This window comes from Cervus canadensis, chromosome 10 (genome assembly GCF_019320065.1).
Source record: "Cervus canadensis isolate Bull #8, Minnesota chromosome 10, ASM1932006v1, whole genome shotgun sequence".
Classification (NCBI taxonomy): domain Eukaryota; kingdom Metazoa; phylum Chordata; class Mammalia; order Artiodactyla; family Cervidae; genus Cervus; species Cervus canadensis.
Genome location: NC_057395.1, coordinates 64,181,100 through 64,203,735, shown reverse-complemented (window position 1 = coordinate 64,203,735; position 22,636 = coordinate 64,181,100). Strand labels below are relative to the sequence as shown.

Sequence of the window (22,636 nt, the reverse complement as noted above, 5' to 3'; positions counted from 1 at the left end):
TTCCAACTGCTTCTCATTCCACAGCTCCGTCTCCTCAAGACGAAACTCCATCTGTCGGCATCCCCCTTGGCTATGCAGAGCCCAGACTTGAGCCAGGTAAAGACGTCTGGAGGCGGACAGAGGGAAAACAGAGCAATCTGGGGAGGGAAGAAGCAAGACAGAGGTGCACGGAAGGTACCCCTGTGCAGCTGCTTTCGAACTGGCCGTCTGACATTGCACTGAAGCCTCTGACTTTTCCTACCTTCTTCCCAGCAAGAGTTTTTAACTGACAGCCTGAGAACCCTGAGGATCCCTGTTTTCCAGAGACATCTATTGAGTCTATGCAGGTGAGCCCCAGATTGAGGACACAGCGCAGAAGGCCGAGCAGGTGGGGGAGGGGCTGGACACACTCCTGCCCCGCCCCCCAGCAGGGAGCAGCTGACATTACATTTGCTCCTCAACCCCCATCTCAGCAGGGAGGCCACCTGCCAGTCCACAGCAGGTGCCCAGGGTTTGTGAGGAGAACAAGCCAGCCCCAGAGACAGACATGGGATGCTGCAGAGGAAGCAGGGACTGCAAGGGCCTAATGACTGCAAAGGCTGCCTGGACCAGCTGTGGTGAGCTCTGGGGTAAAGTAGTGCCGTGGCCCATGTGGACGGCTCTGCGGAGTCGCAGGACCACACCGCCTCCAACATTAGCAGGTAGCTCAGGTGAGCCGCCCAGCTCCGTCCTGCTTTCAGTCTTGGCCACCGTGACTCAGCGATGGCTTTGTCACAGCATCCTCTGCTTTTCCAGCCCCCGTTTCAGCAGGGGACGGCATCTCGGTCAAGCCAGAGTCTGATTAGTTGGAGAAACCAACATGTCACAGCGCCCTGAGAATATTAAATAATATTTACAAGGGGATGATGTTGGGAAAGTAATTACCAGTGGGAAGAGGCAATCAGTGGTGGGGAACTCCTCCCCTCCTCAAGTGGTGAGAAATGAGCCGGAGCAGGGCCCCGGAGCAGCAGGGTTTGTCACAGGGACAGCGGAAGGCGGTGGGGAGTCGCTACCTCTGCTGATTCTGTTAATAGGATAAAGCAGCCTGGCAAATAAGAGCCAGACCCCAGGAGGCCTGCATTTGAGGGGATTTGAAAATCAGGCCAGGTCCTGCCAATAGCTTCACTTTTAAATGTGTTAGGACTGGAAGGGAGCTTAGAGATCAGCGATGCCACTGGTTTGTGGTTTTCAAGGTTTCTGCCTTCCAAAAATACTGCAAGTGTTAAGTAATAATTAATTTGTTTTCACATTTTTTATTCATCAAAGACACACAGAGGACTGCCAGCTGGGACAAGCAGGAGAAGACACAGTGTCGATGTCACTCCAGCCCCAAACAAGAGATCTATTGTTTTTTTGTCAGCTCTGCCATATTATCTCGTGTGAATGTAGTTTTCCTTTGAAAACATTTAAAATGACACAGGGGTCCATTTTTTAAGTGGAGGGAGTCTGAAGGAGCCTGGACTGTCTAAACCAGAAATCTCCACTCCAAGCAAACTCTCTCACTTTATACATAAGTACACTGAGGCCCAGAGAACGTACGTGGCTTGTCCAAGGTCACACAGCTGGCTGTCAACAGGGCCAAGGCGAGACGTGGGGATGCAGGGAGAAGGGAAGGTTGTCCTGGACAGGGAAGGGTAGGGAAGGAGTAAATCAGTGAATGCAGTGCAGAGCGTAGGCTCTGGGCACCAACAGGCTTGGCTTGACTCCTGCCCCAATCTTATGAGCTATGGGGCCCTGGTAAAATGAAGCTCTCTGAGCCTATTTCCCTATCTGTAAAATGGGGATAATAAGAGCACTGACCACATACTGTTGTGAGGATTAAGTGACAGACAGAGTACTTCTAAACTGTAGCTACTTTTCCTTAACCCACTGTGTCGGTGGGCAGAGAGGGGTGTCTGTGTAGACATAAGACCAGCAAGCTTAGAGAACAAGGTCACGTGGCCCAGCTTCCTTCACGTTGCCCGGACAAGGTCATTGGGAGCAACTTGTCTCAGTGGAGCTCCAGGTACTAAATTGCAATACTGTTACTTCTAGGTAGAAAGTCAAAACCGAGCGCGCTTCAGAACCCAGGCTGCATCCAATTGACTGCCTTAGTTTCTGTAGGGTGGGACTTGGAAGTCTGAACTTCGAAAAATTGAAATAACAATTTACATACCATAAAATTTACCATTTTTAAGTGTACACTTTCAGTGGTTTTTACTATATGGTTGAACCACCACCACCACTATCTACTTTCAGAACCTGTTCATCATCCTGAAAAGAAACCTAGTACCTATTAGCAGTCATTCCCCATTTCTCACTCTTTCATCCCTGGTCTCCTCGGATTTGTCCACTCTGCACGATTCATACGAATAGAATCATAGGCCACGCTGTCTTGGTGGCTGGCTTTTTTCACTCAGCACAGTGTTTTCAAGGTTCATGTATGCTGCTGAATGGATCAGGGCTTCGTTCCTTTGGAATCTGCACTTTTAACAAGCTCCCCAGGTAGTTCTGATGAGTGGGCTTTGGGGAGAAAAAGAAGAGCAAACCCAAACAGGGTGAATCTGCTGGTTACTAGATAGATACAGGGCCTCGATCCTTCCTTCCGGTGTGCCCATCTCGGAGGCCCCATGGCAACAGGAGACGTTGCTGGCCGCCTGCCTCCTCAGAGCCTGCAGAGGTGGGCAGGGTCTTCTGGCACCTGGGAGGGAGGACATGTTTATCTCAGGACAGTGTCTGACGGCGCGGGGCCCTGTGCATCGCAAGAGAGACTCACACAAGGGAATTGAGTCTCAACTCCAAGACTTTAATGTACATTATGCTCTTGGAAAAACAATTCCAAGGAAACAAGTAGAGTTTAAAGTCTTAACCAGCAGGGATTCTCATTCAGAAACCTGGAGTGAGCCACAGCCTTGGGAGGCAATGGGACAGGGACCCTCATCAAGGTACAACAGTGTGAGGTCAGGGTGACAGGGCCTGTGTGCATGATGGGCGAGCCCCTCAGGACACCCAGGAAACAGGAACCATCATCCACTCCTGTGGTCTCCACAGCAGGACAGGGGGACCCAGGCTGACAAGGTCGTCTCTGGAGCTCTGGATAAAGATGCAGAACTTCCATGAGGCCAAAGAAGCCTGTCCAGAGGAAGAACCGTTCTCTTTGTTGCTGAATCTCCAGCTCATCAGAAATAGTCGTGGTGACTCTGGTGAGGAACAGGGCCATCTGGGGGGGTTGCCAAGGGCCACTTCTGGGACTGGGGCCTCAGAATGGAACAGGTGGGAGGACAGTGGCACGAGCAAGGCCTATGAGGTCAGGGGCCACAACCATCTTGAAAGGTTTTCCACTGGGACCTCTGGACAGGAGCAAGGGAACTTAAGAGACTGCAAGAGCTGACACTCGCCAGATTTAACCCATTGTCTTATTTCGCCCTCCTCAACCTGGGGCTCCAGAGAGGTCACAGGCCCATGTTTTCTGTGATGTATTCCCATCCACAAGGGGCAGGCAGAAATTCTGGCTCATTTCCCTATTACCCTGTGTTTAACTTTTAAAAAGTCAACAACTGACCTCTCAGACTCCTGGGCAGTCCAGGGTTTCCTGAAACCACTCTATGGAATAAGCAATCCTTTCTCTTGGGCTTGGGGCACAACAGCTTTTCTTCTGGAAGGAAGTAGACTGCTGCTGAGGCAGGTCTCTCCCGAGCGCCCATTTGGAATTCAGTTGGGTTAGCACCATGGCCAGGCTGACGGCACCCACAAGGTGCCTGCTAGATGGCGAACAGCCTCTCTGGCACTGAAGGGACTTGGTTACGGGTGAAGGAGGGGATTCTGGCTTCATCTTTGCAGAACCTAGCGGGGCTCCTGCCCCAGCAGGTCCCAGTAGCCTGGGTGAATGGAGAAGCCAGGACTGCGGCCGTGGGGAAGGGGGTCTCCCCTGGCCAAGAGCTCTCCCAGTTAGCTAGTCCCCATGCCGTCGGGGAGCTCCACCACCACCGGGGCGCAGTCCTCAGGCTCCGCCTCAAAGTCCCACCGGAACTTCTTGGTCAGGTGAGCTTGGAACCTCTCGGCTTTCTGCCTCAGGGTGGCATCCACAGCAACGCTGCGGGCGGAGGAGAAGAAAACCTACAGAGAACAGAGGAGAAGTCACTCCTGAGAACATGCAGGGGCCGAGAAAGCGGTGGAAATTTCCTCTGAGTGTTCAGTTCTCCGGGGCGGGAGGATCAGCTGCTGCTGGCACAGACTCAGGACACCTGCTGTGCTCCCCCCCAAACCAAGAAAGAAGGTCCAAGCCCAGATGAGAAGCTGGGGCAGGACGAGAATGGAAAATTACTGTCTTGGGCAGAGATGCCCCACTGAAAATAAGGCCAGCAGGGCCATCACCCAGCCTTGCCCTCTGGTGAGATCTACTGGGCACCTGGGCAGGAACTTAGAAAAACAGGCAGTAGCCACACCAGCTGGTGCTAAGAAAGGTGTGGGGGGCTTATGAGCCCCTAGATCCCGTAAAAAATCCCAGGCCCTAACCCAATGAGGGTAAACTGCTGCTCTAGTCTTCATGGATTCCAGGTGTGTGTACACATTGTATACAATGTGAGGTTTGTATTCCCCTTAAAAGCTGTCTTTGATTTTTTAAAAATTGTGGCAATATATGCATAACACAAAATATACCATTTTAACCATTAAAAATTATCATTTGAAACACTGTACTAAATATATGCACTAAATATATATATAACATTTACCATTTTAATAGTACAGTTCAGTGGCATTAAGTATATTTACATTATTATGCAACCATCTCTAGAACTTTTTCATCTTCCCCAACTGAAGCTTTACACCCATTAACTCCTCATCCCCCCTCCTCCAGCCCCTGGTAACTACCATTCTACTTTCAGTCTCTATGAATCTGACTACTCCAGGTACCTCACGGGGTTTCACTGGTGGTTCAGTGGTAAAGAACCGAACTGCCAATGCAGAAGATGTGGGTTCTATCTCTGGGTCGGGAAAATTCCCTGGAGAAGGAAATGGCAGCCCACTCCAGTATTCTTGCCTGGGAAATCCCATGGACAGAGAAGCCTGGTGGGCTACAGCTCAAAGGGTTACAAAAGGGTAGGACATGACTTAGCAACTAAAAAACAACAAAAAAAAACCCCAACAGGTACCTTATATAAGTGGAATCATACAATATCTGTCTTTCTGTGCCTGGCTTCTTTCTCTTAGCATAATTTCCTCAAGGCTCACTCATATAGCATGTGCTAGAAATTTCCTTTTTTTTCTTTTAAGGCTGAATGATATTCCATTTTATGTATATACCACACTTTGTTTTCCATTCATCTATCAATGGCCATTTGGGTTGTTTCTATGTTTTGGCTATTATAAATAATGCTGCTATGAACATGAATCTAAAAATATCTCTTATAGAAGCCTTGCTTTTGATTCTTTGGGGTATATACCCAGAATGGAATTTTGGATTATAAGGTAATTCTGTTCAATGCTTCGAGGAACCACCATACTGTTTTCCACAGTGGCTGTGCCATTTTTACATTTCTATCAGCAATCCAACATCTCTCTCTCACATCTTATATTTTCTGTTTTTGTTTGTTTGTTTATAATAGCAACCCAAATGGGTGTGGCAAGAATACTGGAGTGGGTTGCCGTGCGTGCCTCCAGGGGATCTTCCCAACCAGGGATCGAACCTGCATCTCTTATGTCTCCGGCATTGGCAGGTGGATTCTTGATGACTAGCAGAAACATGGGCAGGGGCAAACAAAAGTAATTTTCTCTACATCTGAAACTCCATTTCAGACTGTCCTGGATCTCAATCCCTTCTAAGAATGACAGCAAACTCATTTCTCCTCCTTACAAGGCCCTGGAAAGACACACTAGGATGCCTATTATGGAAATAGAAGCTAAGGGGAGTTGAATGCCTGGGTCAAAATCACCAGAAAGGAGTAGTTTTCTTTTCCCAGATTACTCACTGGCTCCCTGCAAGACCATGCTAGACAGGCGGCAGGAGGGTGAAAGCGCAATTTGATCCACGTCACCCTCATGCCAGAGGGGCCGCAGACCAGCACGGAAGGAATCTGGGCTCCAGGGGTCGTGACCTGACACAGTTAGCAGGTGTAGTCTGCAGCTGCTTCTAGAGACAAGCCCTTCCGCCTGCCTGTCCACTCTTTCTGTCAGCAGGTGGAGTGAGGCTCACGTCTGCAGTCTTTTTTTGCAGTCACTCTGTTGGGGTGGGAGCAGGGACAGAAGTGACAGGGGAGGGGGTACAGAAGCAGAAGACGGGGGGCAGCTTACAGAATCTGGTTTTATTGCTTGAGAATCGACTAAATACAGGAGCAGGAAGCACAGCCACAACAAAACACGGGATCAATAACTAATTAGAGGGGCTGTGCGGGCTCGGTGGCCAGCGGGCAGTGGGGAAGCCAGCGGCCTGTCTGCGGGCGGCTAATGGAGCTCGCTCTGGAGCGCTGAACTCGGGGGAGGGGCTGGTACGGGAAGCAGGGAAGCCTTGTTTCGAACGGCCTTAGCGCTGGAGGCCCTGAACCCTCGTGGGTCTGTCTCCAGGGGTCCTGGGGGGCCTGATGGCTCAATTAGCAAAAGCCTCCACTCCTTACACGGTAAACTCTACTACTCGCTACACAGTCCTTCCTCTCCAGCTGCCTTGAGCAGCGACCCAAAGATGGTCCATTGTCTCTCCTGCATTTCTGCGCACACAGGCTATCCCCTCTGCTTACTGCACCCTTCCACCCTGCTTTCTCCTCCTGCACCTACTACTTCCCACTAGTGACCCAAGCTCAGCTCAGATGCCGCCCCCTTGGGACGTCTTCCCAGACCATGATGGACCAGGTGCTCTTCTGCACTCCCCTGGCGCCCAGGGTTACCCGGGACATAGCCTCACTCTCAGTCACTGCTCATCCATTTACTGCTGAGCTCTCCCAAGAGCTGAGCAGCAACTCCAAAGCGCTGACTCCTTCACATACCTGCATCCCGCTCCCCTGGTACGAAGTCTGACGTACAAAAAGGACCCATGAGATGTTTACTGAACAAAAGACAACCATAGGTTCTATGAAAATCCACTTCTGGGTTCCTTTGGCACAGTGCCGGCACCAAATGATTGCTCAATAATTATGTGATGGTGCCGGACAGAGTAAGGGACTCGTCCTGGGGAGGTGGCTGGTTTACGAGGCCCCTGAATGCCATCGGCTCACAGGCCATCTCCGTGTGACAGGACTCTTATAAAAGCCCAAGCTGAAAGGAACCGCTCCAACCTCTGCTCCCCCAGTACCATGCCTGAGCTCCCCTTATGGCGTTTCTCACTCTCCGCTTGCATTACAGTGATCTGTGATCTGTGCCCCTTCAGAGTAGGGGTCACTCCCTAATTATCCATGTGACCCACATGGCAGATTGCCCAGGGCCTAGCACAGAGTTAGAGCCCACAGAACGCTCCCTGAAAGGATGTGAATGAGACGGAGGGATCGCCCTGCGTTCAGCGATGGCCAACAGGGAGGGACTGGAACCGGGTGGGCTCAGACTCATCGTTCGCCCTCCCACCCACTTCCCCAACACCACCAGCGGGGTTACATCAACTCCAGGCAGGTACAACAGAAGCCTTCAGTCTGAAAAATAAGGCTTCAGGTTTGAAAAGTGCTGTGTCCTTTTTAAAGAATCTGTCAGTCTGATCTTTGCTACAAACCTGGAGGTAGGAGAACAGGAAATTACTATTCCCATTGTACAGATGAGGATGGTGATAAATGCTGAGCAAGTGATACATGTCAAGCAAGATGCAGTCCAAGTAGGGAAACTGAAATCCTTCTTCCCTACCAAGACCTTCTTTTTGTCTTGAAACAGACTTAATCCATCCTTGATATTTTCAGCAGTGCCTGTGGGGAGCCAAGGGGCCTGGAGACCAGGTGCTTCTGGAACTGCCTTCTGTGGGCCTCCAAGACCCAGGGCACAGTCCAGGTTGACTGTTTCAACAAACCAACTTTATTGAGGCATAATTTACTTACAATTAAATTCATCCATTTAAAATGTTCGATTCATTTTGATGAATGTATACATCCATACACTGACTTCCCCAGTGGCTCAGTGGTAAAAGAATCCGCCTGCAATGCAGGAGACGCTCAAAAGACCGGGGTTCGATCCCTGGGTCGTGAAGACCCCCTGGAGAAGGAAATGGCAACCCACTCCAGTGTTCTTGCCTGGAGAATCCCATGGACAGAGGAGCCAGGCAAGCTACAGTCTACGAGGTCGCAAAGAGTCAGACAAGACTGAGCGACTAAACAACAAACAATATACCCATGCAACCAGTATATGACATAATCAAGATAGATATCTGTTTATAGCTTTTTCTTTTGGAACCTAGTTCTATGAGTTTAAAGGCCCACATCCCATCACAATCAGGATATTGAACAGTTCCATCACTCCAAAAATATTCCCTCATGCTGCCCGTTAGGGATCAAATCCTCGCCTGTCCCTATCCCCTGGGACCCACTGATCTATTTTTGTCCCAAGAGTTTACAAAATTCACCATTCAGAAGAGGAGATATTTAGACAGTTTCACATTGAGACAGATGTTTAGACAATTTACTTTGATTCTCTTGTTTTTAGATTAATTGTATGCCTTCTTATGTAAATTTAGTAATGATCTGCTTACTGTGAAACAGTAAACTTTTTAAAATCACTGAGAAATGAATCACCTTAATATGGGAATATTAACCCTGAATATTTTAAAAATACTTTTGAAATAGAAAAATAACATTTTACAAACATCTCTATTTATCTAAAACTAAAAGCACACCCATTGGAGATTTTTCTTCAAATGTAAAAAAAGGTATTAATACATCTACCATTAAGTCTATATATTGAAAAACTGTAAATTATTTTAGTCAGAAAAGTGAAAGCTTTCTTTTAAACCCAAGTTAAATAAATTGAGTTCAGTCAGGTCACCTTGAGAAAGTCAAAATGCCACAGTAGATAGCTGAGTCACTTCTTATCCTATTTTTCGGCTAGACCAAAAAGATGCAATTTTCTAATTTTTTAAACTCCCAAAAGATTATTCAACTTAGAATGAAACTAGCCAGAGGTAGAACATTTCCACTTGCAGAAGAAGAAAGTGGTGTTAAAAGCAAGACTATCACTTCATAGTGATTACCAAGAAGGCGAAAAGCAGCAGCAATCATGCTTTCTGAGGTCAATTTAAAGAATTTAGGATGTTTTATCTGGGGCTCTAATCACATATGGGAGATTCAGAATTAAAGTTCAGCCTTGTCACCCACCAGCTCTGGCAATCTTGGGCAAAATTATGTGACCTCCCTGTTTCTGTTTCCTCATCAGTAAACTGGGATTATATACTTAACTTCTTAAATTGTTGTGAGAGCTAAACAAAATAATGTACAGAAAGTGTGCAGAAGGGATAGCTTACAGCAGGAGGTGCAGGAGCAGGCAGGCGAAGTCTATCATGGCCGGTGTTATGATAAACACACAGGTATATGTTGTTTTATTGCACTTCACGGGTACTGCATTTTTTTACAAATTGAAGGTCTGTGGTAACTCTGCACGAAGCAAGTCTACTAGTGCCATTTTTCTAACAGCATTTTCTCACTTTGTGTCTACCTCACATTCTTGCAATTCTCAAAATATTTCAAACCTTTCACCACTAAAAAGATTACAACTCACTGAAGGCTCAGATGATGGTTATCATTTTTTGGCAATAAAGTATTTCTTCATTAAGGTTGTTTTTGGACATAACGCTATTAAACACTTAATAGACTATCATATATGACTACAGTATGACTTTTTAAGAAAAATGTTTCTTTACTTGGCTGCACTGGGACTTGGTTGTGGCACACAGGCTCTTCAGTTGCAACATGTGAACCCTCAGCTGCAGCACGTGGGATCTAGTTCCCCAACCAGGGATCGAACCTGACCCCCCTGGGTTGGGAGCATGGAGTCTTAGCAACTGGACCACCAGGGAAGTCCCAGTGTATGACTTTTACATACACTGGGAAACCAAAAAATTCATGTGACTCACTTTGGGCGATATCTGCTTTATTGTGGTAGCCTGGAACCGAACCCATGTCTCCAAGGTATGCCTATGCTATAGACACTGTCAGAGCTAGTGTTCTCCCTTGAGAGTTAAAGATGGACCGTATTTAGAATACCGGCAAGAAATGAAGCTGGAAAGCCTATTTGGCCTACTGTGACTAAAAGTATTTAAAAAAAAAAAAAAAAGGTTACATGACTATATGCCTAAATGCTATGCAATCACAATAAAAATTCTTATTTTGTACATAATTCACTTTATAACATACTATTAAATTCAGATTATCCTTTCATTGGCTTTAAACAAATCATGATGACTCAAGTTGCTTTAAGTAAAAGAAAAAACTATCTATTTTTGTAAAACAAATAATTTTTATTCACACTAAATCCATGGGATTTGTAAAAATCCCAGTGGCATCTATTCAAAGGGGCCTCTAATGGCAGAGGGCATTACATGGTTGATTTTACACAAGCTAATGTGGCTGTCTAAGTGCTCACACACACAGACACCAGTCCCTCTCTGTGGGTAGTAGCCATTTAAACTCCGAAGTAAGAAAGCTGGTTCCATTTACTTGACGACCTGTGGGGAGAGCAGGCGACTGGCTGAGGAAGGCTTTTATGGGCTGATTCATTCCCTCACAAACACCCGGAGTTGAGTGCCTGCGTGGGGTGGGCTGGGGGGAACTGGATCTCAGTGCCAAGATGGCATCAATGTAACTCACCATGGAAAAAGCGAAAAAAACTTTTGTAATATCTTTTCCACATTTTGCCTGTTGAAATCTGTGTCATCCTTCAAGCTCATGGCCAAATGCCCCCCTTTACAAAAAAGCCATTCTTGACCCTCTGTCTCTTAAATCTCAACCCGTGTGAATGAACCAACCAACCAACCCTCTCTGGTGCTCCTAATACTCTTTGATCAGACCTCACTGTTTACAATATTGTAGCACGGTCATCTATTTACATTGTCACAGGAATTATGCACTGTGTCCATCTAAAAACACCCAGTAACACAAAGCAAGATAAGTTCTAAACCTCAACTAGGTGTTGAAGATAACCAGATGAACAAAAAGTAGGCTTCTGGAAAAAGCCCATGGCTCAGTGGGGAAGTCAGACAGACAATACATACATGTCAGCAAACACAGCCTGTGCCATATAATAGTGACAAGTACAAGGTAGGCTAATAGTACGGAAAGGAGGGAGAAATCAGAGATGGCACCTTGTAGAATGAGGAGTACACAGCAGGCAGGGAGAAAAGCAAGGTTCAGTTAAGAAGACATGAAATATGGGTATAAAGTTTTAGTTGTACCAGATGAAAAAGTTCTAGAGATCCGCTCTGTTCATAGTTAACAATACTGTACTGTATCCTTGGACTGCAAGGAGATCAAACCAGTCAATCCTAAAGGAAATCAACCCTGAATAATCATTGGAAGGACTGATACTAAAGCTGAAGCTCCAATACTTTGGCCACCTGGTGTGAAGAGCTGAATTACTAGAAAAGACCCTGATGCTGGGAAAGACTGAAGGCAAAAGGAGAAGGGGGCAGTAGGGGATGAGATGGTTAGATAGCATCACCAACTCAATGGATATGAATTTGAGTAAACTCCAGGAGACACAGAGGACAGAGCAGTCATGGGGTTGCAAAGAGTTGGACATGACTTAGGGACTGAACAACAATTGCACACTTAAAAAGTTGTTAAGAGGGTAAATCTCACGTCGTGTATTTTTCACAGTTAAGAAAATAAAAGGAAGGCATGAAACAACATGGCAGATCTGGCAACTTGCAGGGAGCCCACTGCTGCTGTTGTTGATGGGGGGAAAATAGGGAAAGAAAGGAGAAGCTGGAGAACAGGTGAGCACCTAGATCAGAATGGACCTCATGACCTAGGATTGTAGGCAATGAGGATGACAGAGAAACAGGATCACAGGTGCCTTTTGGTGGCAGCGTGGGAGACAGATGGATTAACAGGGATAAACATGGAAGTTGGTAAAGTCTGATGCAATCCAGATGAGACCAAAAGGCCTGGGCTAGGGAAATGGTACTGCCTTCTAAAACACTGAGCGCTATCTGGAGTCATTCGGTTAATTCATTTGTTTACTTTCCCACCAAAATATAAACTCCAAGGGACTGCGTCTGCTCACAGCTGTACTTCCCGTCCTAGATCAGAGCCATGTATGCAGCAGGTGCTCAGCAAACACCTGCTAAATCAATGAAGTGAAGCCACTGCACAAGGCCTTCAACTTTCAGAGTTATATGTCAGCTACCCGATAACAGGGACTCTTCCAACGGTATGCTGGCTTCAGAAAAGTGTTCTGTACCTCCGAGAAACAGGCTAACTCACGTATGTGTCCCTCAGCACTTTCAGAAGAATGTTGTACATAAAGAAAGGATGCGCAAAAACAGATGCTGATTTATTTTTTAAAAGGCACATGTCCTGGATTTTTCCAAATAATAACATTGAATTTTCTTGGTGAAAACTCCAAAGACAGAATGCCTCTAACCATCAGCTTTGCACACCCCACCTGGATATCGAGCAATCCAGCTGGGCCCTTTCTGCTTCATAAATCATTGCTGGCAACAAAGCCTCAGCAATTAGAGCTCAGCTGTTGGCTGCGCTGACAATGGCTGGGACAGCCAGTGACACAGTGTGGCGCTCCTATGTTTGCCCGACAGCGTTAATGCACTTCGCAAGGGCAGTGTGTATTCCCGTGGGCCACAGCCACTGCGAGGCAGGTTAGCAGGCTGCGGCCTCCTACTGCTCTGCAACCCATAACCCAGTAACTGTGGGGCGGATCTCCCCCGCAGAGGAAGAATAAAGGGATTTAATTTCTCTGTTACATCAAAAACCAATAAAAGGGCAATTTTATAACGTGTATGAAGTGGAATACGCCAGGCTCAAACCATCAGCTTGCCTGCCTCATCCCTCGTCTGCACATGTCCTTCAACTTCCAGAGTTTTATCACAGCTGCTTGATCACAGGGACTCTTCCGACAGCATTTTGATTTTAGAAAAGTGTTCTTTACCTCTGAGCAACAGGCCCCTGATGGTGTCGCCACCAATGTCGATCAAGACTCTTTCCAGAGGGAGCGACACTCCCTCTGGGGCATAAGCACAGGCCTGAAATCAGGACTCGGGCCTGGGTACAAATCCTGACTCTGCCACTTACCAGCTGTGTGACCTTCTGTGAATGATTTAACCTTTTTGAGTCTCAGTGTTCTCATCTGTAAAATGGGAATAATCCTCCCTGCCTTACGGTGCTCCAGAGAGATTAAATGCGGGAACCCACATAAACAGATAAGCATGGTGCCCATTAAATGTCAATAGGCATTTCATGACTGTTCATTCCTTCTCTTACCATGCGTGGGAGTGGGAGACGAGGGACTGGCCCCTTTTTAAGGGGTAAGCCTATGGGGGTCTCCCACACAGGGAGAAGAAAGCAATCCTGGAACTGACAGCCTGCAGCTCTGCCTCTTCTACACTCGAGAAAGTTACAAAACGTGAGTGACAGAGGCTGTCCCAAGAACATAATGGGAGCTAATCTGTTTGCAAAGGGAGGAAATAGCGCAGGATGAAGATTGTAAGTTGTTTGAAGCTTCTTCCCTAATTACCACTCATAATGAAAATTTAATTGCTGAGTTAAAAGCAAATTTCACTTTTTTCTATCAGAGGATCTCTGCAGAAACTGGCACATTTTGTTTGAACAGGAAATCAAAGTTACTTTCGTGCTTAAATGAGATCTAAGCAGTTGCAGATGTTTCCTTGGGAATAACTAGCTTCCAAACTCTGTCCTTCTGGGTTGTGGCAACTCACAGCTCTAGGCCAAGAGAAAGAAAAACTGTTTTGAGTGCAGTTGCTCGAGGGGTGGGACTGATTCAAATTCCAAGTGCCCCACTGCTAGGCATGTTGGGGTGAGGCAGGGAGAAGAGGGTACAGAAAGAGGGCCTATGGCATTAAGGAGCTTATAACTGAGTAGGAGAAAGAGAACCAGGGAATGGTCTATGATTAGGAAATTGAAATGAAGAAAGCTTGGCTCAGGAAAGCATTGTTGTTCAGTCGCCAAGTCGTGTCCAACTCTTTTGTGACCCCTTGGACCATAGCCCGCCAGGCTCCTCTGTCTATGGATTTCCCAGGCAAGAATATTGGAGTGGGTTGCCATTTCCTTCTCTGGGGGATCTTCCCAAACCAGGGATCAAACCTGCGTCTCCTGCATTGGCAGGCAGATTCTTTACCACTAAGGCCCTGGGGAAGCCCCAAGGAAAGAACAGCAAGAGACAAAAATGTAAGCCTCTATGAGTGCTTTCACACTCCTTGGCCTTCATTCTGACCCACTTGGGTGTCGGCCAGAAGCCAGCTCACCTGTAAGGTGCTGGTGAGGAAGTTGTCCTGGGAGACAATGTCCACAAAGAAGTCGGCGGGGATCTCGCCCAGCTGGTGGTACAGGACGGAGATGAGGCTGATGTAGAGGGTGCGGTGCTTCGCCATGGCCTCTTCTGACCGGCACAGGAGGTTCAGGAGCCGCTTCCAGTGCTCGAAGGCCTCGTACACATTCCCCAGCAGGAAGCACACGAAAGCAAACTGAAGCTCACCTGAAAGGTGCAGAAAGGAGAGATGAACCTGAGGGAGAGCAGTGCTGGCTGACTTGACTAAGCCATCAGAGCCACTGGACCTCAGCCAGAAGCGGCTGTCTAGCCTTGTCACTCCTCCAGAGCCTGGCACGGGGTTTTGCACCTAGCAGCTGCTCAATAAACGTTTGCTGAACTGCTATATAAACTCAAGCCATGAGAAACCCAACTGGTTTTGGATTTCTCTAAGATCAGACTGCAAGAGAAGAGGCACACCGAGTATTTACCTAGCATTTAACAAGTTGACAAGATGGGTCTGTGGACATTGCGCCAAGTGGATCCTCAAACTGGCTGCCCATCTGAATTACTAGGAGAACTTGGGAAAAATAAAGCTGTCCGAGCCTCACTGTGAGAGATCCTGGTTGAGGACAGATGATGGAGCCTTGGCATCTGTAGCTCTGACAAGTTTCCCAGGTGAGTCTGATGCAGACGGTCTGCTTCAGGGGCAGGGAAAGGCTGTATAACACCACATAACCCTCAGCCCAACTCCATAAGGTGGTCAGGGAAGGTGGTATTTGCCTTAGTGTATAGATGAGGTCAAGAGACTTGCCGAAGGTCACACATCTAATGCTTAGCAACTGAACAACAGAAAGATAAAACAGATTTCTATTGGGTGGGAATAGTTCTAGGGCCTTCTAGAACAGGAAAATTCATGAGTACTTGTTCCAGGGTGAGCTTGCCAGCCAAATTATTTTTGTTTGTTTAATCATAGGGCTCTATGATTTACTTGCTATGAGCAGCTTGTGGCTAAGAGCATGCGCTCTGGAGCCAAACTGCCTGGGTTCAAATCTCAGCTCCACCACTTCCCAGGTATGTGACCTTGGGCAAGCTACTTAATCTATTGTTTATGCTTCAGTTTCCTTATTTGAGGGATGCAGCAGAGATTAAGTGAATCGATACAGTATTGCGTTGGCCCCAAAATTCATTCCAGGGTTTCCATAACATCGTACGGAAAAACCTGAACGAACTTTTGGGCCAGCCCAATACATATAAAGCATTTAGCATAACGCTTGGCACAAAATAGCACTCCAGAAACCTCAGTTATTATTCCCACATTCCCAGCAGATCCCTGTCTCAAAGAGACCTGACAGTCCAGAAGCCGCTGTCCCTGGGTGAGCAGCTGGGTCCCTGGGTGCCAAGATATACTGCTGCTGATCAGACATGTTCTCTCTGGCTTCAAATTTAAGGGGGGCTTCTGTGGCATATCTACACATGGGCCATAAAAAGAACAGATGTGGGACATGCCTGGTGGTCCAGTGGTTAAGACTCTGCCTTCCACAGCAGGAGGGGCAGGTTTGATCCCTGGTTAGGGAACTGTAAGGTCCCACATGCTGTGGGGTGTGGCCAAAATTAACAACAACAAAAGAGATGTACTCAACACTAAACACGTCTTTAAACACACAGTGTCCAATTTCTGTCACTACTGGAGATCTGGAAAAACTGGTTCTCTGTTCCTAGGTTTGTGGAACTAAGTTTGATTTGAGCAGATAGCTATGGGGTCTAGACATTTTGGACGTCTGATCAATATTTTCAAAATATAGTCAAGTTTCCTTTGTATGACAGAGGTTAATGATTTGCTTCTTCAGTTGGCTTTACCTGGTTAGTTTGTGGAAATATGAGCTTATTCTCTGAATTTAGGGCATTCATTTAAATTTATACATTTCTGGCTTAGTCTAAAATTAAATTGAGATGAGAAATAATTTCAAAGAACTGTCATAAAGATACAGTGATCCTTGCAACAGACCTTTTCACAAGATTACTTTGAAGAACTGAGATGTTTAGTAGAAAACAGGATTTCTGTTCATTTTGAAGCCAGGATTTCAAGTGTTACTTGTGAAATGAAAATAGATACAACCCCTTAAAAAGTCTCTTTTTATCAGCTGAGCCTATTATATAAAAGGCCCTATAGTCAAAATTCTCACTGATCTTCCAATAGAAAAATATGCAAATATTAGACAACTTGTAAAAGAAAAAATATTAATAGCTAATAAAGATGTGACAAATGTTTGCTGTCACAAGTAATCAAAGAAATATAAACTGAAACAGGAAGTCATTCTTCAACTATCCAGTCAGAAGAGGACTTTGCTAAATCACCAAGTCAAATGCCATGTCAAAGGTGATGGGCCACAACCTCATCAGCTAGCAAAGATGCCTGACCTTCTCCTGGCAGGATGCACACTCTGATCGAACAATTCCAACCCAAAATTATGCAGAAGGGCACGCCAGGAGACTCATTAGACAGCATTTACAATAAGGAAACCAGGAACATCTTAAAAGATTCATTAACAGGGGCTGGTCCAATAATTATGAAAGTTCAGTAGCCACTAAAAAGAAGTAACCATTTCAGTGACATGGAATAATATTTATATTAAAGCAAATTACAAGATAATATACTGTAATCCTGTTTTTGTAAAAATATCATATATACACAAACATATAATTGAATAAAAAGACTAAAAGGAAACAGAAACATATTAAACAGAAATACATCCAAATATGTACCTTAAAAATGTGTATATTAAAAATATTGTGTATGATTTAACTCCTTTTAAATTGTCACGCTTTAAGACCCAGAATATGGTCATACTTGTTTATGTTCTGTAAGGATTTGAAATGAATGTATATACTGAGGTTGTTGGGTGGAATGTTCTATAAATATCAATTAGATCCTATTTGCTGATGCTGTTGTTGAGTTTCTATAATATTTGCTGATTTTCAATCTAATTGTCCAATCAATTTTTGAGTTTAGTGTTGAAGATTAAAACTATTGTGGGTCCACCTATTTCACCTTTCAATTCTATCAAGTTTTCATTCACGTATTTTGCAATTCTGTTGTCTGTTGCACACAAACTTAGAATAGCTATGTCTTCTTTGTGGACTGGTGCTTATGTCCTTCTGTGTTTCTAGTTAAAAAAAAAGAAAGAAAGAAAAGTACAACCAAGTGAACAAAGATGGCTATTTCCAGGTGATGGGATTTGGACTTTCGTTTTTGTTTTCCTTTAAGGATAAATATATGTCATTTTTTGTCATAAGTGGGGGAAAACAACAATAAAGACTATAACAGTTAAAAGAAAATCACTGTTCTGGTTGAAGCCTCGAGAGAGTCAACAGTAAACTGACGGGGCAGGTGGATGGCTCCCAGGAACACAGATGGGCCTGGGAACCGGGAGCCCTGGGCTCTGATCTCACTTCGACTAAACCACTTAGCAGTCAAATCCCTTCTCTCTATGAACCTCAATCTGTAAAATGGAGTGGTGGGCAGGCGAGGCCATACCATGGGTTCCCCAATATGGGACTGTTTGCATCAGGTTCACCTACAGCACTTGTCTGTCAGGCAGACAGACAGCTATAATGCTGGGAACCCACTCCAGATGTCATGAATCAGTCTACAGGGGTAAGGCCTGGGAATCCGTACCTTTAAAAACTACGTATATATATATAGTTTATTTATTTGGCCGCATCAGGTCTCAGTTGTGTCACGCAGGATTTTTTGTTGTGGTGCATGGGGTCAGTAGTTGCAGTATGTGGGCTTAGCTGCTCTGCAGCCTGTTGGATCTAACCCTGAGCAGGGAGAGAACCCAAGTCCCCTGCACGGCAAAGTGGATTCTGAACCACTGGACCACTAGGGAAATCCCTGGGAATCTGTTCCTTTAATAAGCATTCTGGGTAAGACCCCCTCCTAGCCAGGTTTAGGAACCACTAGACTAAATAATCGAAGAGGGGCTCCCTCTTCTCAAGCCCCTCGGCTATATACCCCTCCCCTGGCCCATTCTCAAAGCCTTGTTCCTCCTCACCGAGCACATCCTGGGGGCTGCAGGGGAACTGCTTGCTGAGCACCGTCTCCAGGGCGTAACTCAGGTCCATGCTGTGCCTGGTTATCTCGGCCGGCGTGGCGCCCGCTGGGAACATCTGTGTGGGCAGCTCGGAGAAGCGGATCTCTGTGCCCGCCCTGGGCCTCATCTCGGGCAGCCGGGCCAGGCCCTCCTGGTAGCTCCTGCACTCGATGCCGCAGCGGGGGAGGTTCTGCCCCACCCGGTCCTTGGTGTGCTTCATGGAGAGCACAGGCAGCACCTCTGAGAAGGCACAGATCTGTCGACTCTCGGGCTGCAGCTTCTCCACGGTGGCCTCACTGATGAAGCTGGTGAGGGAGATCCACTTCTTGAGCGTGGCATAGGGGTAAGGTCCCAGGAACTGGTCCAGCTCCTGGAGGTTGGCCCTCATGGCCTCCACCTCAGCCTCTGGGGCTGGGGACAGGTCGACCTCTTCCCGGGCCGCATCCCAGCGTAGGACCTTCAGCCCCCGCTGCTGCAGGTTAAGGAAGAAGCCCATGCGAGGGCCCACCTCCCTGGGATTGGCCTTGTCCACAGAGCTGTAGTGGAGGAAGTGGATGCCCGGCGGGATCATCTTCACGCCCCGGAACTTGGGCCCCACTTCCCAGGAGTTGTAGTCAATGCCAAACTCTGTCCCCTTGGGCATATTCAGGATGACCACGGTGGCCCCTTCAAAGAAGAGGCGCCTGGCAAGCTCAGGATCCATCTGCATGGCAGCCATGGGGCCAGGGGTGAGTGGTCAAAAAGAAAACTCTTCTATTCCGCTGAAAAAGAAAGAAGTCAGAGTTAATCAGAACCTTGGGAAGCATTCTTCATTTGCTGAGCATTCTCTATGTGCCAGATACTGAATTAGACCCCTGAAATAATTCAGTTCAGTCGCTCAGTTGTGTCCGACTCTGCGACCCCATGGACTGCAGCACGCTAGGCTTCCCTGTCCATCACCAACTCTGGAGCTTACTCAAACTCATGTCTATCGAGTCGGTGTTGCCATCCAACCATCTCATCCTCTGTCATCCCTTTCTCCTCCTGCCTTCAATCTTTCCCAGCATCAGGGTCTTTTCTAATGACATAATTTTCTACCTTAATTTTCACCACAGGTGAAGAAAACATTACTCAAAGAGAAGAGGGGTTTTGTTTCTGAGTTTAATGAGCAAGAACACTCACTTCACAGCTGGAAAGACATCAGTTAAAGAAAAGAGACATGTTCAAGATCCCACAAGGACCCAGTTAGAACCTGGGTACCCTGCCCTCCAGGCCAGTGATCTTTCCACTCTGCACTTCGAAGCTTCTTCATATCTGTGCACTCTTCAGATCTCCTTCTCATAACAGAGGATGAAAGTGGAGAATGCCTGGCTGGTCCACTCTAAAGGATTACTGTGCCTAAACTGTCTTAAACTATAATTCTGTCTAAAACCTAGAAGATTCGAGAAGCATCCACCCAGTTTCCCATAAGCCTCAGCAAGGCCCAGAAATGGACAGAAGGTGGAAATGGGGTGCTTAGCATCTAAAATTCACAAAAGGTTTGGGCAGTGGAGAGCTTTTCAACCACAACCCTCTTCTCCTATATATATAAATAAATATGTGTTTTATATATATATATATATATATATAGTATGTATTATATATATATAAAGAAATCTAAAGTCCAGGGAGTGAAACAACTTTCCAAAGGGTCCACAGTCAGTAGCAGCTCTGGACTGCTCACCCAAATGGATCCAGGTAGCATGGTTGGCCTCTGATCAGTATTTAGAAGAGAAAGACCTTAGAACATTTATTTTTATCTATCTCTGAACTACCCAGGAGGACGCACTGATAAGACTTCTGTAAACAGACACAGCCTCTGTATTTATAAGGATGGTTCCAACATGAACTAATTTAAAAAGAACACGTCTAACTCTCTAGTCCCAAGACACCTACCTATTTAATTCAACAAATAACCCTGGAGTGCCTGCAGGATTTTTGCCAGACACTAACAAAAATAATCATGGAGAAGACAGTTACTGCCCTCCAGGCACTTCCAATCTAGCCAGACATATCAACAAGACCACAAAACTTCACAAACAGAAGAACCAGCTGCCTGTTTAATTTCTTTTACTCATTTTATTTAAACAAACAAAACAATACCATGAGGAAAGGAAGACCAACCTTTTCCCAATATGGAAAGGACATATTTTATTGTCTTTACCTGAAACCCACACAAATGATTATGACTCTAAACCAGCATTTTTTTTTCAAACTGCAAGTCACAGCCTGATAACGGGTTAAAAGATCAACTTAGGGGATCTCAACCAACATTGTTTGGTTTTTTTAAATAAAAGGGAAAAATTTTAAAAACTCAGAGCACATCCTAAGTAGTAAAGCTAGGTACTGTTTTCTGAAGCTTTGTGTGTTTGTATGGACTCTTGGTTACCACGTAAAATGTATTCGCTACTGTAGGTCACAGTGCAAAATGTCTGAAAGCCACTGCTCTGAATAATTTATATCATCTTACTATCCCCAATCATGAGTTCAAAAGGTACTTAATGTATTTGCTAAATGAACAGCTATTGCATTTAGAATAATTGCTCATCAATTAGCAATTTTCCCAGTGGCATCGGTATGCTCCTCTTTGATAATGCCACTGTTTTCTTTCTATTTCTAGCAGATTGTAATTCTCTTCACTGTATCTTCCACAGCTGGCAAATGACTTGGCACAACCCTGAGATGCAGAGAATCACATCTATCCACTTCTCCCCACCACATCCTTAATCTAAGCTACCATGTCCCTCAGCCAGATTGTCCCTCCAATCCATTCTCCACCCAAAAGCTGGAGTGACCTTCTCAAACCGCCAATCTTAAGCATGTCACCACCCACACTTAATACCCTCTGAGAGGCTTCTCACATGGCTCTTGGCAAACCAAAATTCCCACTGTGACCTACAAGGCCTGTATGGCCTGGTCCGTGGAAACTCCTCCAGCTTGTCTCATACCACGCTTCCTCCACAAGCTCTGCTGCAGTCACACTGACCTCTTTCAGACCCTCAAACAGAGGCTCCCCTAATAGAAAACTCTTCCCTCCTCTCTGTCTCAAACCATTTTTCTGATCTCTGCTCAATATTTACCTCTTCAGCAACGCTTCCTTGACCTGGGGCTAAGTCAGATCTCCTGCGATGTGCTCTCAAAGTGCCTTTTATCTTTCCATTTCACTGATCACAGCCGCAAGTTTGCAAATATTAATAGAGGGCAGTCACCTCCAGGAGATGCGGGTCTTTCGTACCTCTAGCACATATTAGACGCTTGCTAAACATCTGTTTAACAAAAGCACGATATCCATTTTGTAGATAAGAAACAAAGGCTCGGTTCGCGGAAAAGATCTTGCCGAAGTTAGAGTAAATCAGAACCACGTCAGGCGGAGCCAAGGCCTCCGAGCCCGTAAGTTCTAAAATTAGGAAAAAAGTTGTTTTCCAGGTGCCCCCAGGAAGTTCTGGCGACGCCGTATCTGACCCTTACTCGGGGAGCAAGTAAGAGTAACCCACCTGAAAGAGGGAGGTGGGTCCCACCACCGGCTCAAGACCGGGACGCCACAGTCCCCGCTCGGTGCCCGAGTTCAGGCCCTCCGGGATCCCCAGCCGGGAAGAGGAGTGACCGGACCACACAGACAACGAAAGCAGAACAGTTAAAACAGGACAGGAAGCTGCACTCACCGTCTGGTATCTCGCCCAGGTCCAGGGACCGCAGAAGCGCACCGGAAGTTCTCCCTCTTTGGCGCCGGACGGGAGCAACAGGGGAAAGGGGCCGGGCGGGTCCCTGGGTCGCGGAAGAAACGGCCCGTGCCAGCAGGTTCCGCCCCATCGAACTTTGCCTTTTGCTACTTTTGAGTTACTGGATGTAGTTATTGAACCCGTGGATAATAACTTTCACCAAACGATGCATTTTATATCCCGATACAGAAGCACATCCGCCAGCCACGGCTTTTCGGTCTCAGTCATGGTCTCTGAGGTTCGGGTCAAGGTCCTAGTTGTTTAGTAGCCACAGTCAGAGGCTCAGTCATAGTCCTGGTCAGCCGATCTCAATCCGAGTGAGTGTCACAGTTGGCCCTTTATCAACCTTCCAACCATACTCAGCTGTAGGGGAGAGCTTCAGAAACCCAGGCCAGAGAGACCCAGTCT

The 22,636-nt window shown here is 46.4% G+C and overlaps 1 protein-coding gene across 2 annotated transcripts; it reads right to left on the bottom strand.

Annotated features, from left to right (window-relative positions):
• Positions 1-2,785: 2,785 nt before the first annotated feature.
• AAR2 (AAR2 splicing factor) lies at positions 2,786-22,328 on the bottom strand. Of its 2 annotated transcripts, none has more exons than XM_043478689.1 (4): positions 22,172-22,328; positions 18,453-19,252; positions 14,393-14,622; positions 2,786-4,113 (listed from the first exon to the last, which is right to left on the bottom strand). In XM_043478689.1, exons 2-4 carry the CDS (start codon positions 19,207-19,209, stop codon positions 3,946-3,948), a joined length of 1,155 nt encoding a protein of 384 aa, XP_043334624.1. In that variant the 5' UTR covers positions 19,210-19,252; positions 22,172-22,328; the 3' UTR covers positions 2,786-3,945. The 2 variants fall into 2 exon arrangements, with proteins under 2 accessions (XP_043334624.1, XP_043334623.1); XM_043478688.1 differs by lacking the exon at positions 22,172-22,328 and adding an exon at positions 22,004-22,165.
• Between the last annotated feature and the right edge of the window lie 308 nt (positions 22,329-22,636).